This window comes from Grampus griseus (genome assembly GCF_964374135.1).
Source record: "Grampus griseus genome assembly, chromosome: 17".
Classification (NCBI taxonomy): Eukaryota; Metazoa; Chordata; class Mammalia; order Artiodactyla; family Delphinidae; genus Grampus; species Grampus griseus.
In genome coordinates, this window is record NC_139011.1 from 41,457,771 (window position 1) to 41,475,331 (window position 17,561).

The window sequence follows — 17,561 nt, forward strand, 5'->3', positions numbered from 1 at the left end:
GAAAAAAAAAAAAATACTGTCTCATCAATTGTAATAAATGTACCATCCTGGGAATTCCCTGGCAGTCCAGTGGTTAGGAATTGGCACTTTCACTGCTGTGGCAGCCCAAGTTCAACCCCTGGTCAGAAAACTAAGAGCAGCGCAGTGCGGCCAAAAAATAAATAAATAAATAGATAAAATAAATGTACCCCCCTAAATAACGCAAAATAATAATAATAGGGGAATCCTGATAGAAAAAATGGGCTATATAGATAGGAACTCTGTACTATCTGCTCAATTTCCCATAAAACTAAAGCTGCTCTAAATAATAGTTTATTATTACTATTATTAGGCCATGCCTCTTGTGGGGTCTTAGTTTCCCCACCAGGGATTGAACCCGCACCTTCATCAGTGAAAGCCTGGAGTTCTAACCACTGGACTGCCAGGGAATTCCCCCAATATTATTATTTTTTTAAATCTACCCCACACTACACTTAGGTCAAAAAGAAAATCAAAGATAAGAAAACGAGACTATGTAAAAAAATACCAATAATAAACGCACTACATGGTATACTAGTTACAGTTAAAGCAGAGCTTATGGAAGAGTTGGTAGACATAAATATACAGTAATAAATAAGAATATAAGTAACTTAAGTATCACCATAGAAATTAAAGAACAGCATATAAGCCTAGAGAGCAGAAGGAATTAGCAAATACAAAAGCAGAAACTAAAGAATCAAAAAACAGAAAAATGATAAAAGTAATAAATATAAATGCAAGAAGTGGTTCTCTGAAAAAAACAAATAGTAAAAGAGATAAACTGTTAGCTAATAGAGAGGAAAGTGGATGGCTGAGGAAGGAGGTGGATGGGAGATTTACTTTAAAAATTAATTTATTATTAAATATTTCAGACATATCAAAAGGTACAAACAATAATGTTAGGCACACCTGTGAAACAACCACCAACCTAAAAAATAAAACATTAACAAAGCATTTGAAGCCCATGTGCACTTCTCAATTACATCTCCCTCTGGTTCACCACTATCTTGAAATTTCAGTGTTTATCATTCCAGTGCATTTCTTTTTAATTTTATAACATATATGCTCCTAAAAATTTGTTATTTTATATCTTTTGAACTATTTAAATTCTATACACTCTTCAATGTGTGAAGAATAAGTGTTTGCTTAACCATTTGTTAGATTATCCACGTTAGTAGATATAGCACTGGTTCATTCTTTCTACATGTTTTATACTAGTGCATTGCATAAATATACCAGAGTTTACTGATTATTTCTTATTAATGACAATTAAGTTTACAGCTTTTTAAAACTATAAAGTTTTGCCATGAATATTCTTGTATCTGTAGGTATTTCTTTGGGCACATGTGCAAGAATTTTCCTAGAAGTGGGATAGGCACATGTAATTTTACTAGATAATTCCTAATTGCTCTCCGAAGCACTTGTGCCAATGTAGACTACTAAATAATTCCAATTGCTGCAATGTTCATCAACAGGGAGCCAGGGAGGCTTACTTTTCACTCGACATTTTAACTGTTCATGACATTTCACGTTTTACAATTTTTTGAATTTTATTTAAATAAATTTTCACAATAAGCCTGTGGATTAAGTATTATTATTGACAATGCAGTTTCCAGATGAGGAAAAAAAAATCTCTTCGTTTTGAGTCAGTTTCCTTTCTTTTTTTTTTTTTTTAACTTTCTTTTTTTAAAAAAAGTCTTACTTTCCAACCTCGCTGACTGCACCTTTTTCCTGCCAGCCCTGTAAAGGTTTCTTGCTGGCTGGTTCACTGGGCCAGGAGTCCTGAGCTGGCTGCGTTCCTCACTCCTCCTCCGCCGCTCCTAAGCCTGCTCCACACTCCGCCCCCGTCCCGAAGCTCTCGTGGCTCTAAAACGCGGTAGGACGACGCGGTTTGGACCATTGGAGACGCCGTAGTCCCTCCCCTTCTTCCTCTTCCCCTCTCGGCGCTCTGAGGGCGCCCTCCGCCGCGCTGGAGAAGGCTGGGCCGGCGACTTCCGGAAGCGCGACGCGTCGCGATAGGTTCAGGCTTGCGGCGCCAGCGCTTTGGTCACAGGAAGTACCGGCGTCTCTCCCTCTCCTGAGCCGCTGTCGCCGAGCTTGGAGGGCTGCCCCGGAAGTCCTCCCCTTTCCCCCGCCCGCGGCAAACATGGCGGTGGACTCGGCGATGGAGCTGCTATTTTTAGACACTTTTAAACACCCGAGCGCTGAGGTAAGCCTTCGCGACTTGATTCCGACCCTGTTTCTCGAATTGGGGACTCTTACAAAAAATCGTTAGGCGTGTCTCGACTGTTCCTCGTGCCGATTGCCGCTTTAATTCCTCACACACACCCTCCCTCCTCCTAGCTTGGGTGTGGGCGCCGCGTCTGGGGGGTGGGGGTGGGGGTGGCGGTAGCCACCCCCACCCCCTACATTTCCCTGCGGTAGTTTCGGCCCCGCGTCGTCTTTGGTTGAGTTGGCTGCTCTACTTGCTTTGGTCCCCCACCCACCTCCTCAACCCCCTGGGTCCGCTTTGGGCCTTGAAAAGGATCATGGTTCTCAGGTTTACCTCAGGTGATGTTTTGGAAGGGGTCTCGGACACCTTGTGTTTGACAGTAGTGTTAGTGACCGCGCGGGTCACGTTGGCTTCCTGGTTCCCAAATCCCTTTTGCTAGGTCTTTTTTCTAACGGGAGTTATGCCACCCAGATGTGACACTCATTCGGTTTAGGATTGCGGTGTTCTCCAGTTTGTCCTGAAACTTTAATACAACTTATCTCTTGGAAAGATTTCACACATTAGGACAGGAAGAACTTACACAGAACGTCCTTTGTCTGCAGCATACTTGTGAAGAGGAGAGAATTGTAGTCAAACTGTAAAGGACAATTGTGTTGTCGTTTTGAGGGGCGAGAGTGGGTTCTTGTAGAGTAATCGTTCTGTATGAACTTGAGCGCCCCTGAATGCATGACTGTTTCTGCCACATGCATTCAGGTCAACCGGCCAAGAACGTACAGAAATGAAGTTCATAGAGAAATTCAAAGAAACCCCAGAGCTCACATTTCTCTTTCAGTGTAAACTTAATTTAGAGAACTTTTTTTTTTTTTTTTTTTAATTTGGCTGCGCCGAGTCCGGGATCTTCGTTGCCGCGTGCAGGGTTCGTTTTCAGTTGCGGCATAAGGGATCTAGTTCCCTGACCAGGGATCGAACCCGGGCCCCCCGCATTGGGAGCGCGGAGCCTCAACCACTGTACCACCAGGGAAGTCCTCTAGAGAACTTTTTTTAAAAAATTGAGGTATAGTTGATTTACAGTATTAGTTTCAAGTGTACAACATGGTGATTCACAACTTTTATAGATTATACTCCATTTTAAGTTATTATAAAGTATTGGCTGCATTCCCTGTGCTGTACGATATATCCTTGTAGCTTATTTGTTCTATACATACAGTAGTTTGTACCTTAAGAGAGAACTTTTCTGTCTTCAGAGGTAGGGATGGTAGTGGGTAGCAGTTGTACTTTGGTACTTGTTAAATAAAAAGTTTGACAACCTTGGTCTTCTGATTATTTTAACGAATGGTTTATAGTCTATAAAAATCAAATATTTGGAAACTTTAGCATATCTTACTAACAATGAATTATCTTGTGGTCTCTCATTTCATGTGGTTCAATTAGCTCTGTTTGTTCAATGACCATACTTTTCTGACTGCAGTTCCAGCTAGGCTTTAGAAAACTCACAGTGGAGGCAGTAGTTGGATAAGAACAAACCTATCATGCGTACAGAAATAGGGAACAGTTAAAAATGAAAGAAAAGCATATGATGGATTGATTTAGTAGTTTACTAGTTTAGGAAAGTTAGCATTCATTCACTTACCATATATTTAGAAATCTAGTATTCATTCATTCTTAAGCAAGCATTGAGGACCATGGAGAGGATAGGACCGGTAGTAAATACCTTCTGGCATTGATTGAGGAAGGCTTAGTAGAGATCATATTTGAACTGAGTCTTGAAGTAGGAGTAGGGGTTTTTTGGGGATATGGAGTATTGGGATGTTTGTTCTCAAGGAGTTTATAACTAGTATTGGACATGAGGTCCACAAAATTATGATTCAAGTTAGATTATGATGAGTGCATAGAGACAGAGTAGAAATTTCTTGAGGTTTGTCTCCTTTATTTCCAAAATGCTTATCAGTGTCTGATATATTAGGACCCCAGTCAATATTTATTTAGCTCCCTTTGGTGGTACAAAAAAAGGCTCCGTGATTTCAGAGGAGGGACAGATCACTTTTCATTTGAGAGTATCAGGGAAGACTTCATCAAGGCAGGTGGCATATGAACTTGGTCTTTGGTGGAAGAGAATATGTTCCACAGTTATATATAGGAAAGGAGGGCATTCTCCTGGAGTAGTCAGTCCTTTGGAAGGGTATGCTGAAGCAGTAGTGTGAAGTGGCACCTGATAGAAAGTTTGAAGCCAAATCACAGAGTTCCAGAAATGGTCAGCAAAGGAGTGTGGGCTTTATTTTGTAAGAAATAAGTAGTTTTTGAGCAGGCAAATGATATGATTAGTAAAATTAAGGTAGGTTAGTACACCAGTACATTGGTACATCAGTAATGCCTAAAATGGTTCAGAATAATTAGAGGTGGCAAATTGAGACGAAAAGGTGAGACGTAATGAAAACCTGAGTTAGCAGATGGGCAGTAATCATTGATAGCATTTATTGAATGCTTATTTTGTGCAAGACGCAGTGCTTTGGTAATTTAAATACATTATCTCTAATTCATGAATCAATTTTGAAAGATAGTTATCCCCATTTGATAGATCAGGAACTGAGCATGAGAAGTTAGGTGACTTTCCTAAAGTGGCATAGCTGAATTAAGACATACCAATGCACATTTCCTGGCTCTAAAGCTGTGCAGTGCTGTGTCCCAGTGGGATTAAGGAGGAGGGAATAGGTACAGTATAAATTTTGGTTGTAGAATTGACAGGATGGCAACTGATAGTGTGAGAGTAGTTAAAAATGATAGAATTCTAGTTATAGAGAACTGGTGGAACTAGAGAACTGGTGGGGCCATTGTTAGTCATAGAAGAGTCTGGAAGTGGGTTTGAAGTGGCTTTGATGGGAACAAGATATTTTAGTTTTTGATTTGTTTAGTCAGACACCAGATAGATTCGCACAGTAGGAAGTTGGGAATCTGTTTAACAATTATTTATGAAAAACACTTTTGAAGGTGAGGCATAGCTCTAGGAGGGGCAATAGAGGTAGAAAAACAAAAAACCAAAATTTACTGCACTTGTTTTCAAAGGAATTTGTAACCTGGTAGGGAAAACAGGCATTTATTCAAGTTTCACAAGGGGAATATGTGAAGGGGTTTGAGTAGTGCTAAATGAATTACAAATTGTGTTGTGGTTTGTATGCCACTTTTTAAAAAATAAAAAAATGTTATTTTAGTAAATTTTAATTTTATTATAGAATAATTAGAAGTTACAGAAAAGCAAAGGCTTTCATAGTTCCACCTTTCGTAGTCTCATCTATCATTAACAACTTTCTTAAATTTTTCACAAGTCCTCTAGTAATTAAAAAATATATATATATAGATACACACATACACTTAAATGTATACACCCACCACACACATTAAGGTACTGATAACTATAATACTGTTTTCTGGTTTCTTTTCTCACCTAACAATGTGTTGTGCATCATTATAAATGAAGAAGTACACCTATACAACATTTTAAAAGTAAGCTTCATTTTCAAACATTCTCTCTCTTTTTTGACCAGGTAACACACGTACGAGGTACCAATTCAAAAGTGTGTACAGTAAAAAGTAAATCTTTTATCCCTGTCCCAAGCCATCCTGTATAACAGCATTTTTATTGGTTGTGTAATAGTTCTTTAAGTGGTAATGCTATTATTTATATATTAAATTCTCATACATCTAGGCTTCTGACTTTTTACAGTGATACGATATTCTTGAGGCTAAATTGTTTTATATGTCTTTAATTAGTTCTTTATTACTTTCCAGAGTGGAATTGCTGGCTTAAAATTCAGTCTTACGAGGGTGATTGATGTTAGAAGGTCCTACTTCATTTTAGAGTTTAGGAAGTCAATTTGGAACTCATGCAAACAGCAGTGATAATGCAAGTGGCAGGAATAGATGACATAGCCTTAGTTTACCCTTAGGAGAGGATAGGGAAGAGAAGATAGTTGCAGGAATAGGAAAGTAAGGAGAGACAGCTATACTGTGACCTTTAAACACACAATGACTTCTTCCTTAGATGTGGCTGAGTCATGGAACCTGACCAGTCTGTTCTTCACTTTTCAGGTACCTCTCTAATCATAAAACTTCCATTCCATGATTTCCCACTGTCACCCTGTCTTCCTAGGTTTAGGTACTCCTCTAGATATTTTAAGCCCCTACTTCATTGTAATATTTTTAACTTTGAAAACACAATTCAGTCAATTCTTATTAAGCACCTGTTAAAAGTCTTTCATTCGTTAAATGAATATGCTCAGCACTATGAATATAACAGTAAACTGAGACTTGGTTCTTGTCTTCTTGAAGTACCACTCCAACAGGAGAGTTAAAAGAAGCAATTAGGGGGTTCCCTGGTGGCGCAGTGGTTGAGAGTCCGCCTGCTGATGAAGGGGACACGGGTTCCTGCCCCGGTCTGGGAAGATCCCACATGCCGCGGATCGGCTGGGCCCGTGAGCCATGGCCGCTGAGCCTGCGCGTCTGGAGCCTGTGCTCCGCAACCGGAGAGGCCACAACAGTGAGAGGCCCGCGTACCACAAAAAAAAAAAAAAGAAAAAAAAGAAGCAATTAGAATTTAGTTTGATAAGCACTCATCTAGACTTGATCTGTCTTAGCTTTTAAGAGAAAGCTGACATCTGAAAGGAGTTGGGACAGGAGCGTGGAAGGGTTCTAAGCAGAGACAGTAACATGAATGATGGCATAAAGATGAGGAAAACCAGGATATGTTGGGGCTATAAATTTGGAGTGGTGAGAAGAGACCATACTTGTTTATAAAACTGAGGAATTTGGCCTAGTGTCTAGAACTAGAGGAGTGACAGCAGAAATGGAGGGAAATGCACAGATTTGAGAGCTGTTTAGAGGTTTAATCAATAGGACTTGATGTTTGGATGAAGGAATTATTTAGGTGAGAGAGAATGAGAAAGAATCCAAGGATGATAATGTTTTCTGTCTTGGCCATTGTCTGGATGGTGGTGCCATCACTGATGTAGGACACTTTAGTTTTGGACTTGTTGAGTTTTTGGGGCCAGAGGGACATTCAAATGGAGATGTCCAGTTGACAGTTGGATATAGTGGTCTGGGGCTCAGAAGAGAGGTCCTAAATGGCGATACAGATTTTTGGAGTTGACTTCTGGCAGTGAATGAAAAACTTATTTCTTGTAATTCTATTGATTGTGTTTAGCTACTCTGCCCTATTTTCCTCCCACATTTTGCCCTCTAGCCTTGGTGAACTATGCTTGTAATTTCTTGAACCTTCCAAGTTCTTGTTTGCATTCCTTTTGCACATGCTTCTCCCTTTGCCTAGAAAGCTCTTTATCCCTCTGTTCCACTGATTCTTGTTTTCCTTAAATACGTACTTAGATCAGGTGCTATTTCTTTTGGGAAGCCTTCCCTGACACTCTTCTTTTCCCCCCACAAATGTTTGCCCACTGTCTGATTTAGGTAAGTACGCTTCTGAGTTTTCATAGTTTTCTGTGTGAGTCTGTATCATAGCAATTTATTTATTCATCTACTACAGTAGATTGTACCTTAATGGCAGGGATTATGTCTTGTCTTTATATTCTCAGGACCTAGCATACCTTGGAACATTATAGACATTTAGTAAATGTTTCAAAATAAATATTGAATAAAAGTGGTAGCAACTAATATAGAAACTCTTCTACTTACAAACAAAATAGATTTTGAAAGGCTATTTGTAAAACCTCAAGTTGATCTTTTTAGGTCCACAGTGACGACACCCTAACTACTACTAATACCATTCATTAATTAGCAGGGGGCAGGGTGGAAGGAGGTTAGAATAAATAAAGTTTTGTTCTAAGTTTCCTTTGTAAATATTAATGAGAATTTTTAACCATATAAGCAAAGGAGCTTCTGTATAGTAGACTTTTTAAGTAGAGGAGCTCTTTACAGGACAGAAACATAGAGCCAAAGTTTGAGGCAGAATGCTTTTTCTTTTATATAAATCTACTGTAGTATTTATTGAATACCTACAGTATATTTGTAATAATTAGGATATAATTTCAGCTGCTCTCATAAAGTCAGGATAACAGTGGGTTAGATAAAATAAGATTTTCTCTTTCAATCTGGTTTTAAGTATTCTAGGGCTAATGTGACAGCTCTGCATTGTCAGAGACAGGTTCCTCCCATTCTTAGGGAATTGCCTGCATTGTCCAAGACAGCTTACCATAACATGTGTTCTAGAAAGGCAGCAGAGTATAGAAGAAGAGGTGGCAGGAGTTTCTGAAGTCTGAATTTTCCCTTTAAGGACATGACCCAGAGTTGCCTACGTCATTTCCATTTACATCCCATTGATCAGAATCTAGCAATCACATGTTCACACTGGCTTCCCAGGACATGGGAAATTCAGTTTTTAGTTCACTTTTGCCCAACTCAAACTTCTCTAGAAGAAGAGTTGTATTGGAAAACAACCAGCAATCAGCCACACTTTGCATTCATCCTGTTTCTTTTATATCTTTGAGAGTATAAAGTACACTTGAATAGTTAACATTAAGATTTCTATACCTATATATTTAATTATATTTAATCTCTGAGCTTAAAATGCAAAATTGGAAAGTCATCCTCTGTCACATTTTAGGAAAGACTCATTTGACTAATCTTTTGGTCTGTTGATAGGCACAGTATTCTTTGCAGCTTCAAGAGGCACTTAGGACTCAGTCTTTCTAGATGCAAATAATATGAACCATTCTTATTATAAACTTTGACCACTAGGTAATGATGTTTGGCTGAACTGCTAGGAAAAGTTGATGTAAAACAATCGTCCAGGGCTTCCCTGGTGGCGCAGTGGTTGAGAGTCCGCCTGCCGATGCAGGGGACACGGGTTCATGCCCCGGTCCGGGAGGATCCCACATGCCGCGGAGCGGCTGGGCCCGTGAGCCATGGCCGCTGAGCCTGTGCGTCCGGAGCCTGTGCTCCGCAACGGGAGAGGCCACAATAGTGAGAGGCCTGCGTACCACAAAAAAACAAACAAAAAAAAAACAGTCGTCCAAAAACAATGTGAAAAATTTCTTTTTAAATTATTGATCTCAAGAGCTACATTTGTCTGATCTTGTGTCAAATGATACATAGAAATAAATGTACACTAAATTTATGCTATCCATTTATGTTACTATAATAAATTCTTAGTTTGTGGATTTTTTTTCCTTTTTTAAATTTGAGAGGGTTTACCTTAATTGTTTGGTGCCTAAATGGCTTCCCTGGATCTCTTGATATTAGTATGTAAGTTTGGTAAATTAAGCTAATTTAAATAGAGATTCACCATCTCTTATCTATAATTCAGAAATTCAAAAATGGCAGAAAAATCTGCCCTAAATACATGTGGCCACGTGCTCTGATTTGAACTGATATGTTGCTAGTTATAATCTTTATTTAGTGTGACTGTTTATACATGTTGCTGCAGAAGTATTAATGTTTTGGTTACAAGGTACTGCCCCAGAAGCCACTGGGGGTGTTAAGTAATATGTAGTGTTCGTATCATTTGCTTTCTAAAAATCTAAAAAGTCAGGATTCTGTTTTGTCTTTGGCCGGCACTGCCTGGTGTGTGGGATCTTAGTGCCCTGACCAGGGATCAAGCCCGTGCCCCCTGCAGTGGAAGCGCGTAGTACTAATCACTGGACCGCCAAGGAATTCCAAAAGTCAGGATTCTGAACGGTGTCTGACTCCAGAGGTTTCCAGTAAAGGACTGTAGGTCTCTACTGGCCTAAGCAAAACATCAGCAGGGAAGCAGATGCAGGAAATGTTGTTATACAAATGGAGAAATTTAACTAGGTACATTTTATCATCAGCTGTTTTTAAGAGTGGTTTTAATACCATTATAAAAAATGTAATAGCACTGTTTTAATGATGTGGTGTTTATTTTAAAATTGTTTGTGGTATTCTGAATGAAACAAATTGAAGTGAATAAATTTTGAATAGACAAAGTGTTTTGCTTACAGTATATTCCTCTCCCCCCTTTTCTTAAAGCAAAGTTCTCATATAGACGTGGTTCGTTTTCCATGTGTGGTTTATATCAATGAAGTCCGAGTCATACCCCCAGGAGTAAGAGCCCATAGCAGCTTGCCTGACAGTAGAGCATATGGGTAAGTCAGTTTTCTTTTTTAAAAGTACTTTTGACTAAAGTTGATCTAGAAACATACTCTTAAATGCAAAAATTTAAGGTAATATTTTGTAAGTAAAAAACAAAAAACCTAAAACTTTATTCAGTTATGGTTATGTTATGTTGCATTGTAATTGACTCTAGGTTTTCTCTATAATCTATATATTATTATAAACTTGAAAAGAGTCATTATTTGATCTGAGTACTAGATTAATTTTTTCTTTCTTCATTTCTTTTTTTTAATTGGTTTATATTTTTTTAATTGGTTTATATTTTCCAAACGATTCTAGGGTGGCACAGTATAGTAGATGAAGTATTTTTAACGTGACTTTTTCCTTGAAAATAAGAATGAGACTGAATATTTAGAAATATATCTTTTATTATGTTGCTACATTTTTTATTATATTATTTTATAGTATCAGTTTTCATGACTTATTGGTGATCTCCTTAGCCTGATACATGTGTCTTTTTATAAATATGTAGCTTCACATTACCATTAGTTGTACTGAGCAAGTAGTTATTTGAGCATCATTTCTCTTTCTTAGTCTCTTTGTGAAATAAACCAAATATAAGACATGGTTCCTGATGTAGAGTTTTGGTTTTTTTAAATCTTTTTTTAATTTTTATTTTTTGGCCATGCAGTGCGGCTTGTGGGATCTTAGTTCCCAGGATTGAACCTGGGCCATGGCAGAGAAAGCACCAAGTCCTAACCACTGGACCTCCAGGGAATTCCCTGTTGTGGAGTTGTTGATAATTTTAACAACTGACATAAAACAGAGGAATTTGATCTTTGTTGTAACATGAATAATCATCTTCTTCTGATTTTAATTACATGAACTGGAGATGAAAGCTAAATTTTGGTTATAGAAACATGAATATGTATAATAAATATATCTGTGGGTTTTTAGCTTATAGCCTAGGCGTTACTCTTACGTATCAATGCCACATTTTGTTATGTCCATGCTGTGATAGCTCAGTTTCTATTACCTGAAAGAGTTAAGCCAGCTACAGGGGTGACTGTTAATGGTACAGATTCAAAGTTAAGGGCTCATTTCTTCATAATTGTGAAAAGTAGTTGGTTATTCCTAGAGGTAGATATAAAAATCTTCAGATGTTTTCAGGTCATTCAAAAGTAAAACAAATACAAAACAAAACAGTAAGAATGATTAGTATTTATAATGACAAATCATTGTAATTGACTTCATATCTTTTTTGCCATGTGTAAGGAAATAAAATCTCCTGTTTTCCTGTGTTTCTTTCTACTTTTCCTATGTGTGTAGAATGAGAAAGATGGAGTAATGATAGTGTATCCAGCAGTCTTCTCTAATTGTACTGCTTTTGGTCAAGAAAGGTCTATTAGTTATCTGTTGCTGTATAACAAACTGTAGCAAATTTAGCAACCTAATCCCCTACTATTTCTGAGGGTCAGGAGCCTGGGAGCTGCTTGATTGGCTCAAGTTCCCTCATAAGGTTATAACTAAGATATAGGCTTTGGGTTGCAGTCTCAGAAGATTTGACTGAGGCTAGGGAATTTTAGAAGCCTGTTCACATGACTGTTGGCAGATCTTCAGTTCTTTGCCAGGAGATCCTTTCTATGGGTTGCTTATGTCACAGCATGTATTTTTGCAGGGTGAGTGATCCAAGAATGAAAGTGAGAGACCATGCCCGAGAAGGAAGCCACAGTCGCTGTATTTTATAACTTAATATCAGAAATGGCATACTGTGACATACTTCAATATACCGCTTTTACTATATTCTGTTGATTACATATTCTACTGGTACAGTGTGGGAGGGAACTACACAGGGGTGTGAATACCAGGAAGCAGGGGTCTTTGGGGGCCATTTTGGAGGCTGGCTACCACAGCAGGCGATACGAATCACTGCCATTAGCTGCAGTGGGTAAGAGTATTTGTTACATTTCCCCTCTTCTTATCTCTCTCCTTTTTCTTAGCTGGGCGTGAGTGGCTGTTCATGTTTTAATAGTTCCAAATATGAAATTATTATCAGAAACAACTTTATGCACAGTATGTTATAGAACAGTAAAATAAAGTATTGATTCAATAATACAAATATGTAAGATGTTGGGAAGCCTGAAATCTCAAGGTTGAAAGTAATGTTAGAGATGATATATTTGTGCAGCACACTTTATGATAGTATTTTTTCTCATTATGAAATTCAGAACTATGTCAGGTAAAATTAAAACCCCTGTTATCCCTCCATTCTGAGAGAATCTTAACATTTGAGGCCATGTGTTTTTAAATTTATATGTGTGCGTTTATATATATATTTTGTTTTTTGTAAATGTGGTATCTTATGTGAGGTTAGGTTTTAGAGTCAACAAGTTTTAAGATGAAAGTCTAGTGGAGTCAAATTACCATTGATTCTTTAAATCGCTTTTCGGTGACCAGGACCTGAGTCTTTGATGCCTCCAGAGGAAAGAATTTGCATTTCAGTCCTTTTTCCTTTCCTTGAGATATTGGAGGCCAGGGTCTGGTTTGAAGAGGAAGGCTAGGAGAGAGAGACTAGAGTTGTTGAGCACATATAGTTGAATTTGGGTAAGATAAAATGTATGATGCTGCTCTGATCCCACTGCATGCTATTCTGTGTATTCCTTTATTTCATTTAACATTATGTCAGGAGTACCTCACATCATTTAAATTTATTTGAAAATATGATTTCTAATGACTGCATAATCTAGCAAATCAATGTACTCTTATTTATTTGGCTAGTTCTTAAAGTGGAGACCATTAGATGGTTTTTAGTTTTCAAATTATTAGTATAATGCACCTCCTCTTGAAAAAAGTCTTTGTATATTAGTGTTTCCATAGAAACACTTTGTAGAGAAAAGTATTTCTGGAACAACTGGTGTGAACATTTTCTCAGTCTCCTGAATTTTATTGCCATATTGTCTTTCAGAATGATTGTACCTGTTTGAACTTCTACCAGAAATACATAAAGGAATCTCTTTCAGAGTACTCCGGGCATTACACTTTTTACCATATGGATTTTTTGTAAATAAACAACAAAGCATGCATTGTTTAAAAATCAAGATTTTAGTTGAGCGGAAGGAATTTCAGCAAGGGTGTAGCAGGGTTTCATTCTAGTGCAAATTAAATAGGCTTTAATCTTGATTATAGAAGTCTATAGAAAAATCAAAATATTTATGTAAATTAGTGCTATACAAATTTCAATCTGGGCTTTAAGTCACAATTTAGGGCTCTGATGCTCAAATTATTATTACAGTCCTGTATGAATGTGGGTTAAATTGAAATTAAATGGTAATTATTATTTACAACTTAAAGTTAGTTAACTCCTGATTCTTTTTGCTAATAGAATAATGATATAAGGAATTATAAAACTAGATATCATGATTAATTAGCATTTGCCATTAAAATACATTAAAAAATTTAAATATCTGTGTGTTTTAAAATGGTGCAAGTAGCAGGCGAAAGATACTTGATGGCTAAAAATTTTTCAGTAGTACTCAAAGTGAATACTTGACTTCTTGAGAATTGGATGTGAATAAAATTACAGGAAATATTACAGTTAACTCCGTGTTTTTGTTATTTACATATTAGGAATAATTTATCTTAATTCTAGAATTGCTCTTAAATTTGTACTTACTTTGTTTTTTGTTTTAATTTAGGAACTGATTATTGTAAAGGCTGACCTTTCAACTTTGTTTCATTCACAGGGAGACATCACCGCACACATTTCAATTAGACTTATTCTTTAACAATGTAAGCAAACCAAGTGCCCCAGTTTTCGATAGGTTGGGAAGGTATGTACTTACTAGGTAATTTCACCAGCAACTCATAAGTTAGTAAGCAAAACCTTTTTATTCTTTAGATAGAAGAAAAGGCTGTGTATGGTGGTAGACCCAAGAACTCAGGGTTTAATTTTCTCAATTGACAATATTAAGGAAATGTCAAGCTCCTAAGAACATGTTGAGTTTATTTATAAAATAAAATTTTAAATGTGTGAAACATTAACCATCTTTTGTTTGCTTTTTATTGGTGTATGCATTATACATATCACATGATTTGATAATAACCTAATTTGGAAAAGATTACTTTTTGATTCTTAAAAAAACCTATATAAACACATTGAGATTTTGTCTATGTTTTTTAGGTCACACTACTACATAATTTAAAATTCCATAGTCACATTTTTGTAAAATGAGAATTTTGTTGTAGTTACTCCTATTTTGAATTATATAATACATGCTAGGTATAACTAACACTAGTTGTTTTGATGTCTGCAAATTAATTAACCATTAGATGGGTTTACTCATTTATAAAAATTCATTTATAAAATACCAATTTTTTAAAGGCAGCTTAAAAATGGAAAATTTTCTGTCCCTGTCAGGAATTAAGTTTTCTAGATTTTGCTTATTCTTTTATTGATTCTCCACTCATTTATTATTAAATTATATTGGTAGTTTAACTTCTTTTTAAAATGAAGGGAACCTAGGTAATCTGAAGCAGCTAATTTTTTATATTATAGAATGTTATTCTTATGTCAGTACCTGATGAAAATAGGTGCTTTTTAAAAATTTTGGTCCCAGTATACATTTTTTTGAAGACTATAATGCTATGGATCTCTACTCTGGCTGTACATTAGAATTACCTGGGGTGCTTTTAAACAAACATTGATTCTCACACACACCTCAAAGCAATTGAACCAGAATCTCTGGGGGGTTTGTTTTATACTTTTTCTTGATATCATTTTGTGGAGAGTAAATTAAACCCAAACTTTGTAGTTCATTAAAACACAAATCTAGCATTTGATTGAAATATATGAATCTAGAAAAACTTCTTCATGAACTGTGATGTTCAGTGTTTGAGCCTATATATTTATTCCTACTCTTTTGGCAGCCTGGAATATGATGAGAATACTTCCATCATCTTTAGACCCAACTCAAAGGTAATTGTAGAAGTCAGTTTTCAACTTGTTACTACTGTTGTTCTCACCTCCATTCAGAGTTTTTGATCCAGATAAACCAGTGATGCAGAATGTCAACTTACTTGGTTCTAGTTCTGCAGAATATCATCATTTCTTGTCTGATTCCTCTTGTATTCCAGAAGCTATTTTAAAATGGAGCAAAGACATTGTAATGCTATTATCTACCCATATAGCTCTTTATTCTAATTTTATACTTGGGTCAGGAAGAAGCCAGCATCTGTGCTTTTCCTTCTTTTCATTTAGGTGGGCAAATTCAGAAGATGACAGGCAGGTAAATTATTATTAAACACCATTGTACCTTAATTAAGTTTTCTTTAAAAATTCATATTTCATACTTCTTCCTTGTGTATCAGAAGTGTCTTTTTCTTGATACCAAATGCCATTCTGAAAGCATCTAAAAGATCTGAATCATGGAAGAGCCGAAATCCAAAAATAATGGTGATCTAATATGGGACTACTCAGCCTGCTGTTTGTTTTTGGTGGGGGATGGGTATTTAATCCTCTGCACCTTGTTTAGACTAAAAATTGTATTCTTTATCTGTTTATCTTCCTTCCAGTGGTATTTCTGTTTAGAGTCTATTAATCCATGGGCATAGTCTTTGAGCCTTTCTTCTGGTCCCTGATTTCCCTTTGCTAGAGTTTGCTAAGGTTAGCAAGGAGAATAATAATTTTTTTCTTCCTCTAGAACCCTTCCTCTAGGGTTCCATTACCACTTACTATTTCATCTTTATCCAACACTGTAGAGTGGGAGGAGAACTCAGAAGTCAGGGGCTTTGGTTTCTAGCCAAATTTTTCTACCGACACTCTCATTTTCTTATTTGTTGATAATATTTGCTCTGATTACCTCTCATAGTTATTGTGAAGATAGAGTGATTAATAGATAAGCTCTGAAAAACGTAAAGTTATTTTATAAGGAAATATTGAGGGTTAATGGCATTGATAAAGTCTTTGATCTTTTTAGGATAAGTTTCTTTGCAAAAACAATTTGTTTAATGCCTCTGGTTACCCTTACTTTTTAAGTACAATATAGATACATAGAATATACCTGCATGTCATGTAAAAAGAATGCTGTATAATTTTATAGGCTTTATAATTCTTGAGACTGGGCACAATTTGTACTCTTGTGTATCTCCATGACCCCTGTAACTATTTGGGTTTAATTTATGAATTGGCAGTAGCTCCCCCTTAATTTCCTTCTCATTTCTCTTCTCTTGGGTGGGAATCTGGTTATGCTTTTTGAATAGGATTGGCCTAAAGTATAGAACTGGGGAGATGTAGTCCTGAGACAGTTTTAGGTATGGTAACTCTGGAGGGCCATGCAAAAGTTGTGCCTCTGGGTGAATGTCCACCAGTATTGACCTTTGCATTTTCAGCATACTTTTATACTTTAGTTGAACCACAAAGTAATTTGATACCAGTTTACTTCTGACATAGTAAAACATTTTGAAAGATATCTCTTCCCCTCCCCCTCCCCCCAAATCAGGTGAATACTGATGGTTTGGTGCTAAGAGGCTGGTACAACTGTCTGACACTGGCAATATATGGATCAGTGGATAGAGTCATAAGTCATGACAGAGACTCTCCACCACCTCCACCTCCACCTCCACCACCTCCCCAGCCACAGCCAAGTTTGAAAAGGAATCCAAAACATGGTGAGAATTTAATTTAATTTAATTTAATTTTATTACTTACTTTTGGCTGTTTTGGGTCTTCATTGCTGTGCACGGGCTTTCTTTAGTTGTGGCGAGCAGGGGCTACTCTTCGTTGCAGTGTGTGGGCTTCTCATTGCGATGGCTTCTCTTGTTGCAGAGCATGGGCTCTAGGCACGTGGGCTTCAGTAGTTGTGGTGTATGGGCCCAGTAGTTGTGGTGCATGGGCTCAAGGGCACGTGGGTTTCAGTAGTTGTGGCTCATGGGCTTAGTTGCTCCACGGCATGTGGGATCTTCCAGGACTGGGGATCGAACCCATGTCCCCTGCCTTGGCAGGTGGACTCTTAACCACTGCGCCACCAGGGATGTCCCCATGGTGAGAATTTTAAATTTGCTTTTATCAGTGACACTTATGTTCATTATAGTAGGAAAAGGTAACTCAAAGAACTCTTCTACTTTTTGAACCTTGTTTAAGGTTTGACAAGTTATCTGTCAATCTCCCATTCTTTCCTATAAGAGTGTCTTTTATGTTGAAGTGGTTGCATTTTATTTTCCTCCACTACTTTGCAAAAATGCTTTTTTAATTGACCCA

The 17,561-nt window shown here is 37.2% G+C and overlaps 1 protein-coding gene across 2 annotated transcripts in view; it reads left to right on the forward strand.

The window, feature by feature from the left end:
* Positions 1 to 2,125: 2,125 nt before the first annotated feature.
* Positions 2,126 to 17,561, forward strand: part of VIRMA (vir like m6A methyltransferase associated) — a 61,232-nt gene continuing 45,796 nt past the window's right edge. For both annotated transcript variants that reach the window (XM_082674575.1, XM_082674576.1), the window contains exons 1-5: positions 2,126 to 2,227; positions 10,223 to 10,338; positions 14,050 to 14,136; positions 15,233 to 15,281; positions 16,804 to 16,972. In XM_082674575.1, the coding sequence (XP_082530701.1) occupies positions 2,165 to 2,227; positions 10,223 to 10,338; positions 14,050 to 14,136; positions 15,233 to 15,281; positions 16,804 to 16,972 (484 nt within the window). In that variant the 5' untranslated portion in view covers positions 2,126 to 2,164. The remainder of the gene's footprint in view (positions 2,228 to 10,222; positions 10,339 to 14,049; positions 14,137 to 15,232; positions 15,282 to 16,803; positions 16,973 to 17,561) is intronic.